A 12,232-nucleotide genomic window follows, 5' to 3' on the forward strand; every position below is an offset into this window, starting at 1 on the left:
TGCCTCAATGGTAATGAAAACATGTCTCACTAAATACCCCTCTGGGCTTTCCTTCATCATGTTATCTATGCAATATGATTTATGAATAATTGAAACAATGAACAGATGCATCTTCTGAAAGAGAAGTGTAAAAACTAATTTATTTCCTAAAAGAGAAAAAATCATGTGAAAGCACTGTGAAATGTGGTGTAATAAGCAGCAAATACTTAAAGAGTAAATAAAAATCAAAGAATGTAAATATATATCCTTGGAAAATCAGAATGTGACAGTGTACTTTAAACGTTTGCTGTATTTTGCATGCAGGGTAACTAATATTTTGGAGGAAAAGGCCAAATCAAATGATGGATACATATGTAACATAGGTACTGACAGTTTAGGACACAAGTAATTATCCCTAATCTCACACATAAGTAATCATGAAAGATTTGAACACTTACACAGAACATTTATTGTTGTTTTTTGAGTTGTATTTCCATGCCGGTTGGAAGCTTCACAAATGTAGTTTCCACTATTACGACGATGTACAGCAAAGTTCAGCATGAGTGTTTTTCCTTTTACTATTGGTTCTTTTTCACCTTCTTTCCACCACTGATAACTAGCCTCCGGATATGCTTTTGCATTGCACAGAACTTTCTCTGGAACATGTCCTTCAGTTACATAAACCACTTTATTTGAAACTGTGATGTTACCTGGTGGGTCTGAAATATACATCAACACAAGTAGTTAGCAAGTCCAATGAAGAAGTAAAAATAACTTACTTTGTAAGTACATTTTTGAATTGCATAATTGCAATTCATAATTGTAGCTTGGTTTCCCCCATCAATATTTTTTTTCTTATTGTGTTGGTGAAAAACCCAATAATCAAGAATGAGTAACTGATTAATATTCAAAAGTCAATCATATCTTACTGTTATTTCAGAAATTGTTTGTGAACCACAGCTACTAATGCTTGCCAAAATATTGGAAATATTATATAGACTAGCAAAATTTATCCAGGCTATAAAAAAAAATATTGTGTTATTTTTGCAGACAGATACTGTTTGACACAGTTATCATGAAATATAATCTATGGTTACAATACAAAGACTGTTACTTCTTTAGGAAGATACTATTTTACACAACCATCATTCAAGAAATCTTCTACACTATTGTAACATTATTTTTCAGGTATTTTTCCAAGTCCCCTTTACTATTTTTCTTAGATCTGGATCACACTTCCCGTAAATGATTCCATTTTTAATTTGCTTACCTATATAATCTCAGAGTTTTTTCATGTAGTTGTAGTCTGTTGATAGGTAACATGTAACTTGCTCTATTTTTTATCGCATACTGATGTAAGAACCAGCTGACTTCAAAAAGTATTGTGTTTGTCTTTGTGAAAGTGGGAGTCTCATATATACAGGGAAAGTTTTTTTATCTTGAGACATTAAAATATCTCAAAAACTATGCACCAGATTAAAAAACAGAAAAATAAGTGTTCCATCTTTTTAAAAATGCTACCTTTCAATGGTAATATTGATGCCCTGCGGGGAAGGGGAAAACTTCAATATCTTAAATAGGAACACCCCATTTTTATTGAGAATTAACATTCTACTGGAAAAAAACGTAACTTTTGTATGTCAAAGAACAGAAACCCCAGGTAGGGATATCAATAAAATAGGAAAAGACAGATTGCTACTTACCATAAAGAAGATCCATCAAGTTGCAGACAGGTACAATTAAACGACACTCAAGTAAAGCTTTCGGCTACAGATTTCATCAATAAAAGAGAGAAACACACACCACTAACATACACACAAACAATTGCGCGCGCGCGCACACACACACACACACACACACACACACACACACACACACACGACTGCCAAATCCAGCATCTCAGGCCGGAATGCAACATCATGTGAGATGAAAGTAGCAATCTGGAGGGGGCAGGGAAGTGGAAAGGGTAGTAGTGTATAGATGGGGAGAGAGATGAACGCTGTCTGGTGGAGTGTGCAAACACTAGACTGTCAACAGGCATAGCATCAGGAGGTTGTGGGGCAGGGAGGTGAGGAAAAAAAAGAGCAAAAAATGAGATGAGTAGGAAAAGACTGGCGAAAGCATTGGCAGAGCACTGCAAAAAAACAGGGTTGAAGATAAGAATGGGGAGGAGATGATAGGAAAAAGGGGGTGGAAACTGTTGGATGGAGAGTATGGGGAGAGTTTGTCACATTAGGTTAAGGCCGGAATAATTACAGGAGTGGAGAATGCATTGTAAAGATTCCCATCTGTGCACTTCAGAAAATCTGGTGGTGGAGGGGAGGATCCAGATGGTTAAGTTAGTGAAGTCTGTAATGTTCAGCAGCATGTTGTGACACAAGGTGGTCTAGTTTGCTCTTGGCCACAGTTTGGCAGTGGTCATTCATGCTGATGAGCAACTGGTTGGTAGTCACACCAATATAAAAAGCTGCACGATGATTGCAGCAGAGCTGCTAAATGACATTGCTGCTTTCACAAGTGGCCTGGTCCCTGAAGGGTTAGGATAAACCTGTGATGGATGGTAATAGGATGTGCTGGGCAGGTGGATTGGGCACCTGGGTCTTCCACAGGGATATGATCCTTGTGGCAAAGGGTTGGGTTTGCGAGTGACATAGGGATGCACTTCACCAGTTCTCCACCATCCCCATCTCTTTACCTCCTGAATCCCTACTCATCACTGTTGACATCACCTCCCTTTATATCAACATCCCTCATACTATTGTCTTACCACTATTGAACACTACCTCTCCCAATGTCCTACGGACTCTAAACCCACTACCTCACTGTTCATACACATTCTACTACTTCTCATTTGAAGGAAAGGTATACAAAAAATTCTGCTGCACAGCCATGGGCACCCACATGACACCCCCCTATGCCAACCTTTTTATGGGCCATCTAGAACAGACCTTCTTAGCCTCGCAAAACACCAAACTCCTAGTCTGGTTCAGGTTCATTGATGATATCTTCATGATCTGAACTCAGGGCTAGGACACCCCATCTTTCTTCCATCACAACCTCAACACCTTCTCTCCCATCTGCTTCATGTAGTCCTCCTTAACCCAGCATCCCATCTTCCTAGATGTTGACCTCCTCCTCTCTGATGGTTTCATCGCACACCCCTGTCCACATTAAATCCATCAATCACCAACAGTATCTGCATTTTGACAGCTGTCATCACTTTAACAGCATAAAATCCCTCCCATATAGTCTGGGCCACCTGGGAACAGTGTATCTGCAGTGACAAAAACTCCCTTGCTCGTTAAGCTGAGGGCCTCACGAAGGCCTTAACAGACAGGCACTATCCCCCAGAACTAGTCAGCAAACAGATCTCCTGTGCCATTTCCCTTCAGACCCCAATCTTTCCACCATCTCTAAGTATCAGCCAAAAAGGGATGTCCCCTTCATCACCCAGTACCACCCCAGACTGGAACAACTGAACCACATCCTTTGCCAGGGCTTTGTGCCCTGAAATGAGTGACATCCTACACGAGATAGTTCCCACCCCTCCTAAAGTTGTGTTCTGTTGCCAACCCAACATCTACAACATTCTAGTCCTTCTCTATGCCACTGCCAATCCCAACCCCTTGCCACAAGGATCATATCCTTGTGGAAGGACCCAGGTGCAAAACCTGCCCAATCCACCCACCCAGCACATCCTATTCCAGTCCGGTCACAGATTTATCCTAACCCAGTAGGGGCCACTTGTGAAAGCAGCCATGTCACTTACCAGCTCTGCTGCAATCATTGCACAGATTTTTATAATGGTATGACTACTAATCAGTTGTCCACCAGGATGAACAGCTACGGCCAGACTGTGACCAAGAGCAAAGTAGTGCAGCCTGTGTCACAACATGCAGCTGAACATTACAGACTTGATTCCAATGGCTGCTTCACTAACCGAGCCATCTGGATCCTCCCCTCCACCACCAGCTTTTCTGAAGAGCTCAGATGGGAGTCATCTTTACAACACATTCTCCACTCCTGTAATTATCCCGGCCTTACCCTAAGGTAACATACTCTCCCCACACTCTCCATCCAACAGTTTCCACCTCCTTTTTCCTATCATCTCCTCCCCCTTCTTATCTTCCATAACCGTCAGTGTCAGTGACTGTCTATTTGCAGCTATCTGTCAATGCATTTGCCAGTCTTTTCCCACTCATCTCATTTTTTGCTCCTTTTTTTTTCCACACCTCCCTACCCCACAACTTCCCGATGCTCCGCCTGCTGGCAGTCTAGTCTACATCTACATCTATACTCCGCGAGCCACCTTACGGTGTGTGGCGGAGGGTACTTATTGTACCACTATCTGATCCCCCCTTCCCTGTTCCATTCACGAATTGTGCGTGGGAAGAACGACTGCTTGTAAGTCTCCGTATTTGCTCTAATTTCTCGGATCTTTTCGTTGTGATCATTACGCGAGATATATGTGGGCGGTAGTAATATGTTGCCCATCTCTTCCCGGAATGTGCTCTCTCGTAATTTCGATAATAAACCTCTCCGTATTGCGTAACGCCTTTCTTGAAGTGTCCGCCACTGGAGCTTGTTCAGCATCTCCGTAACGCTCTCGCGCTGACTAAATGTCCCCATGACGAATCGCGCTGCTTTTCGCTGGATCATGTCTATCTCTTCTATTAATCCAACCTGGTAAGGGTCCCATACTGATGAGCAATACTCAAGAATCGGACGAACAAGCGTTTTGTAAGCTACTTCTTTCGTCGATGAGTCACATTTTCTTAGAATTCTTCCTATGAATCTCAACCTGGCGCCTGCTTTTCCCACTATTTGTTTTATGTGATCATTCCACTTCAGATCGCTCCGGATAGTAACTCCTAAGTATTTTACGGTCGTTACCGCTTCCAATGATTTACCACCTATGGCATAATCGTACTGGAATGGATTTCTGCCCCTATGTATGCGCATTATATTACATTTATTTACGTTTAGGGAAAGCTGCCAGCTGTCGCACCATTCATTAATCCTCTGCAGGTCTTCCTGGAGTACGTACGAGTCTTCTGATGTTGCTACTTTCTTGTAGACAACCGTGTCATCTGCAAATAGCCTCACGGAGCTACCGATGTTGTCAACTAAGTCATTTATGTATATTGTAAACAATAAAGGTCCTATCACGCTTCCTTGCGGTACTCCCGAAATTACCTCTACATCTGCAGATTTTGAACCGTTAAGAATGACATGTTGTGTTCTTTCTTCTAGGAAATCCTGAATCCAATCACAAACCTGGTCCGATATTCCGTAAGCACGTATTTTTTTCACTAAACGTAAGTGCGGAACCGTATCAAATGCCTTCCTGAAGTCCAGGAATACGGCATCAATCTGCTCGCCAGTGTCTACGGCACTGTGAATTTCTTGGGCAAATAGGGCGAGCTGAGTTTCACATGATCTCTGTTTGCGGAATCCATGTTGGTTATGATGAAGGAGATTTGTATTATCTAAGAACGTCATAATACGAGAACACAAAACATGTTCCATTATTCTACAACAGATTGACGTAAGTGAAATAGGCCTATAATTATTCGCATCTGATTTATGACCCTTCTTGAAAATGGGAACGACCTGTGCTTTCTTCCAGTCGCTAGGTACTTTACGTTCTTCCAGAGATCTACGATAAATTGCTGATAGAAAGGGGGCAAGTTCTTTAGCATAATCACTGTAAAATCTTAAGGGTATCTCGTCTGGTCCGGATGCTTTTCCGCTACTAAGTGATAGCAGTTGTTTTTCAATTCCGATATCGTTTATTTCAATATTTTCCATTTTGGCGTCCGTGCGACGGCTGAAGTCAGGGACCGTGTTACGATTTTCCGCAGTGAAACAGTTTCGGAACACTGAATTCAGTATTTCTGCCTTTCTTCGGTCGTCCTCTGTTTCGGTGCCATCGTGGTCAACGAGTGACTGAATAGGGGATTTAGATCCGCTTACCGATTTTACGTATGACCAAAACTTTTTAGGGTTCTTGTTTAGATTGTTTGCCAACGTTTTATGTTCGAATTCGTTGAATGCTTCTCTCATTGCTCTCTTTACGCTCTTTTTCGCTTCGTTCAGCTTTTCCTTATCAGCTATGATTCGACTACTCTTAAACCTATGGTGAAGCTTTCTTTGTTTCCGTAGTACCTTTCGTACATGATTGTTATACCACGGTGGATCTTTCCCCTCGCTTTGGATCTTAGTCAGTACGAACTTATCTAAGGCGTACTGGACGATGTTTCTGAATTTTTTCCATTTTTGTTCCACATCCTCTTCCTCAGAAATGAACGTTTGATGGTGGTCACTCAGATATTCTGCGATCTGTGCCCTATCACTCTTGTTAAGCACATATATTTTCCTTCCTTTCTTGGCATTTCTTATTACACTTGTAGTCATTGATGCAACCACTGACTTATGATCACTGATACCCTCTTCTACATTCACGGAGTCGAAAAGTTCCGGTCTATTTGTTGCTATGAGGTCTAAAACGTTAGCTTCACGAGTTGGTTCTCTAACTATCTGCTCGAAGTAATTCTCGGACAAGGCAGTCAGGATAATGTCACAAGAGTCTCTGTCCCTGGCTCCAGTTCTGATTGTGTGACTATCCCATTCTATACCTGGTAGATTGAAGTCTCCCCCTATTACAATAGTATGATCACGAAACTTCTTCACGACGTTCTGCAGGTTCTCTCTGAGGCGCTCAACTACTACGGTTGCTGATGCAGGTGGTCTATAGAAGCATCCGACTATCATATCTGACCCACCTTTGATACTTAACTTAACCCAGATTATTTCACATTCGCATTCGCTAATAACTTCACTGGATATTATTGAATTCTTTACTGCTATAAATACTCCTCCACCATTGGCGTTTATCCTATCCTTGCGGTATATATTCCATTCTGTGTCTAGGATTTCGTTACTGTTCACTTCCGGTTTTAACCAACTTTCCGTTCCTAATACTATATGCGCACTATTTCCTTCAATAAGAGATACTAATTCAGGAACCTTGCCCTGGATACTCCTGCAGTTTACCAATATTACGTTAACTTTTCCTGTTTTTGGTCTCTGAGGACGGACGTTCTTTATCAACGATGATAGTGTTCTCTCTGGTAAGCCGTCAGGTATTTTATCGTTTCGCCCAAGGGGGGGTCCCTCTAACCTAAAAAACCCCCATGTGCACGCCACACGTACTCTGCTACCCTAGTAGCTGCTTCCGGTGTGTAGTGCACGCCTGACCTGTCTAGGGGGGCCCTACAGTTCTCCACCCAATAACGGAGGTCGATGAATTTGCAACCATTATAGTCGCAGAGTCGTCTGAGCCTCTGGTTTAGACCCTCCACACGGCTCCACACCAGAGGACCGCGATCGACTCTGGGCACTATGCTGCAGATATTAAGCTCAGCTTGCACTCCGCGTGCGATGCTGGTTGTCTTCACCAAATCAGCCAGCCGCCGGAAGGAACCAAGGATGGCCTCAGAACCCAAGCGGCAGGCGTCATTCGTTCCGACATGTGCTACTATCTGCAGCCGGTCACACCCAGTGCGTTCAATAGCTGCCGGAAGGGCCTCCTCCACATTACGGACGAGACCCCCCGGCAAGCACACCGAGTGCACACTGGCATTCTTCCCCGACCTACCCGCTATTTTCCTGAGGGGCTCCATAACCCGCCTAACGTTGGAGCTCCCTATAACTAATAGGCCCGCCCTCTGTGACTGTCGGGACCTTGCCGGAGAATCGGCCACTGGCCCAACAGGCGAGGCATCCTGTGGTGGCTCGGAAACGATGTCATCACCACTAGGAAGCACCCCGTACCTGTTGGAAAGGGGTAAGGCAGCTGCCACGCGGCCAGATCCCACCTTCGCCTTTCGGCCAGGCACGCGCGAGCCCACCACTGTCCACCATTCACCCTGGGGTGATGGCTGACCGGTAAGATGCTCACTGCCGGAAGACGCAGCGACATCAGGGGTTCCATGTGATTCCAAGGCCACCGAAGTAGGCATAGGTCTCACCACAGTTGCCCCAACGCCACTACGAGCCGACGCCTGCGCCTCGAGCTCGATGAGCCTAACAGACAAAGCCTCCACCTGTCCCCGGAGAGTGGCCAATTCTCCTTGCGTCCGCTCACAACAACCACAGTCCCTACACATGACTATGTTTACCCTACTCTATACGGTGACAAATTCCCAAGATAATCTTCTGATGAGCTACTCTGATAATCAAGAAACACTCACTGAAATACGAGACGCGAAAACTACGCTAGGTTTTCCCAGAAAAACTATTTAAAAGCTAAACGCAGCAAATAAGTACAAAAACGCTTTATACAAACAGTACTCGCTGCTGCTGGTGCTCTCGCTCTGGCTGTCACAAGACAACTGCTGATTCAAGTGACTAGTGGCTAACGGCCGCGAAACAAACAAAAGACGGTTTTAGGGCGCTTTCTGTTCTAAACGATCAAGAAAACACTAAGTAATCTAACACGAAAACTACGTAAAGTTTTATCAAGAACTGTTAGTTACTATGCAGAGCAGATAAACACTAATAGAATCCCTTCCTTAGTGGAAGGTCGTAAACAAAATGCAAAATAAACGCTTTATACAAACAGTACTCGCTGCTGCTGGTGCTCTCGCTCTGGCTGTCACAAGACAACTGCTGATTCAAGTGACTAGTGGCTAACGGCCGCGAAACAAACAAAAGACGGTTTCAGGGCGCTTTCTGTTCTAAACGATCAAGAAAACACTAAGTAATCTAACACGAAAACTACGTAAAGTTTTATCAAGAACTGTTAGTTACTATGCAGAGCAGATAAACACTAATAGAATCCCTTCCTTAGTGAAAGGTCGTAAACAAAATGCAAAATAAACGCTTTATACAAACAGTACTCGCTGCTGCTGGTGCTCTCGCTCTGGCTGTCCTCACTCACTCCACCAGACAGCGTTCATCTCTCTCCCCATCTATACACTACTACCCCTTCCACTTCCTTGCCCTCTCCAGATTGCTACTTGCATCCCACGTGATGTTGCATTCTGACCTGAGATGCTGGATTTGGTGGTCATGTGTGTGTTGAGGTGTATTTGTTTGTGTGTATGTGAGTGGCGTGTGTTTCTCTCTTCTACTGATGAAGGCTGTGGCTGAAAGCTTTACTTGAATGTCGTTTAACTGTGCCTGTCTGCAACTTGATGTGTCTTCTTTACGGTAAGTAGCAATCTGACTTTTCCTGCATTGTTGTTAACTTTTGTATGTAACACTTCTGGCATTGTGCAACGGATGGTGCTATTATCAAAAAGTAACACAATTGGGTTCCAAAATAGGTATCTTGAGAAAAGTCCTTTGGATCAAAATAAGAAAACCAGACTTTTTTGTAATTCTGGAAAAAGCTTCTTTCAGGTGTGTCCTCTCACATCTCACCAAGAGGGTGCTTGTTTGCAAAAAGTATTTCACAGTATGTTCTCAAAAATGTTGCCATCTACTTCTATGCACTTATTTATCTGCATATGGAATGATATGACATAGCTGAAAGTATTTCCTATGTCATCTATTGACGCACGTTGATGATACCCTGAATCATGTTATTGCACATTGTTGCACTTTATTATAAACTTCACTCTTCAAGTAAGCCCACACCCAAGTCATGTGAAGTAAGATCTGGCAATCTTGCATGCCAAGACACTGCACTGCCTCTTCCGATCCACCAAAATTTTACATGCAGTATAATATCTCACGTGTTGCTACAGAATAACATACTGGACAACCATAATGTTGAAACTGCACCGGTTGTCACCAAGTCCAAGTTAAGTTCAGCAAGAAATATTGGAGTGTGTCCTCACTGAATGTTTGACTTTTATCACCATTTAAGGTGCCATCAACAAAGACTAGTCAAATGAGTTTGTCACCAATTATTCCATACCAAACATTCACATTCCACGGAAGCTAATGTTCAAACTTTACATAACCAATGTGGGTTTCTCACAATCCAATTATGCATACTGTGTCAATTATGCCTATTTAGCTGATATACTCATCTGGTCACCCTAATGAACATCACCAACACCTTCAAGGAATTTTTTCCCGCCTACAGAAAGCTTGTGCGACCCTCAATGCCACAAAATGTGTTTTTCAGGCAAGAAAAGTGGAATTTCTTGTACTAGTCTCTACCACTGAATCTCACCCTTCCTTGAGAGGGTGCAGGCAATAGAATATATTCCATGGCCTACCACCTTCAAAGGCATGATCATCTTTTTCCATTGATATCTCAAGAACATCACCGCCAGCCAAGAAATCCTTACTACCGCACTTCATGGCGATAAAACTAAAGATAACAATCCTGTCCCTTGGACACAGCCTATGATCGAGAGCTTTGAAAAGACAAAACAAGGCCTCGCAAATGCTACCCTTTTGGCTCACCCCAATCCTACTGCCCCCCCCCCCCCATGATAATTGCTGACATGAGCCAAACTGCTATTGGAGCTGTCCACCAGCAACATGCGGACAATGTCTGGCAACTGCTCACCTTTTCTTTTTTCAAATTCTCCAATGCACAACACCACTAAGGCATGTGTGAGCAACAAAGCCATTTGATATTTTCAGTCTTCAGTAGAGGGATGTGTCTTTATGGTCTTTGCAGACTGGAATCTACAGCACACATAAGGGACCAGCAATGGCAACCCATGCGCGTACCCCTTAGTTCGCGGTCTACAACACGCACTGGCTATTTTGTGCATCCTCAGCAGGGCCACTGCCATGATGCCACACATGACCGGTCTTCAACATCACACCAGATACCACACACTTTGCGATGCCTGACAGACATTGCCACCATAAGCTGCCAACTCGTCCCATCTAACTACCAACAGCAGGCATCCTGAGTCAAATTTTAACACCCCTCTGCTTTGCTGGTGCCAATATTTCGCTCTCAGAAAGGGTGAACTGTGTGGTGATTCCTTTCATCTGCCTCCACTGACAGCAGCAGATGATGTGCTGCATTCCCCCCACCCCCACCCACCACCCCCCCCCCCCAAAAAAAAAAAGTTCTGGGAGCAATGCGCATCCAGCTGTCACCCCTCCAGTCTCTGTTCCTACTTCAGTGAGGTAACATCTTTGCGTTAACACCAGAATTTAGTGCCTTTATCCAGTTTTCATGTTTCCTCACACTCCAGCAAACACGAGAGGTTCTACCATGTGTCCCACATCCCATTTTCAAGCTGTGTTTCCATGAAACGTTTTTGTTGCAATTCTTTAAAGCCTTATGCCAGATGTCTGGTTCATCCCTCCAGTATCAGCTGCTGGATTACCAAGATCAGTGATGTTTTTATCAGTGCATTAAAGTCTAGTGAGTCCCAGAAGTACATGCCAAGTTATACTACTGTCATTCCTGGCTGCTTTGGTGTCACTTTACCGCCAAGTATGCCCAGAAATGAGCTTCTTTTGCCTGACCATCCCTTCACCACCAGGTGAGCCAATCTTTGTCATGATTCCCTCCCTTTTTTGTGTGCACATGTTTAACCTGTGTGAACATTGTTCTTATGGTATCTTCTCCTCTTCAGTGGTCGCTCATTTAAGCTGCCAGATGTTGCCACACTAATCACTGTAACCTATGAGTTTAAAAGACTCTGCCATGAGTGAGGGCTCCTCCTAATTCCAAAATTTCATTGTCTTTTGTAGTTGAATCTAGTCTTGAGGAATAAATATCCAGTCTTGAGGAATAAATATCACACAAACCAGCTCACATGTGTCCGTCCTTCAGTACATTTCGTTAAAGTTATTTATTCTTGCCAAATTTGTGTAATCCTAGAAATGCTCAAGCCCTCAAGAATGAAGGAGGAAATACTAAGCCATTTCCTCAAAAGTGATCCCAACTTCAGTATGTTTCATTAATTGTTATTTATTTTTGCCAAATTCATGTAATGATAGAAATGTGCAACCCCTTACGTGTGAAGGAGGAAATACTTAGGCATTTATTCAGTTATCACCCATATTAGCAGACTTTTAGAGCTATGAGGTCACATCAAGAATGCCTTCAGCAGACTTATATGACCATGCTGTTTTTAGTGTGACACAAACGTGACATGTATAGAACCAACAAGGAAGAATTACACACACACACACACACACACACAAAATCATACTGCTATACATACAGGAATTCAATATGGAGTACAAGTAGTCAAGGAGATATGAGTTCAGTTTATGTTTGAAGTTAATTTTACTATCCATTAAATTCTTTATACCAGCA

General features: G+C 43.2%; 1 protein-coding gene across 11 annotated transcripts in view; it reads right to left on the reverse strand.

Moving 5' to 3' along the window:
* The window catches only part of LOC126262390 (hemicentin-1), a 1,144,740-nt gene that overhangs the window by 184,085 nt on the left and 948,423 nt on the right, over window positions 1–12,232 (reverse strand). For all 11 annotated transcript variants that reach the window (XR_007546725.1, XR_007546724.1, XR_007546726.1 and 8 more), the window contains exon 12: window positions 438–698. Coding sequence is in view for 5 of the 11 variants with exons in the window: in XM_049958994.1 (XP_049814951.1) it covers window positions 438–698 (261 nt within the window). In the remaining 6 variants the exon portion in view is untranslated. The remainder of the gene's footprint in view (window positions 1–437; window positions 699–12,232) is intronic.

Source organism: Schistocerca nitens, chromosome 6 (assembly GCF_023898315.1).
Source record: "Schistocerca nitens isolate TAMUIC-IGC-003100 chromosome 6, iqSchNite1.1, whole genome shotgun sequence".
In the NCBI taxonomy this organism is placed as follows: Eukaryota; Metazoa; Arthropoda; class Insecta; order Orthoptera; family Acrididae; genus Schistocerca; species Schistocerca nitens.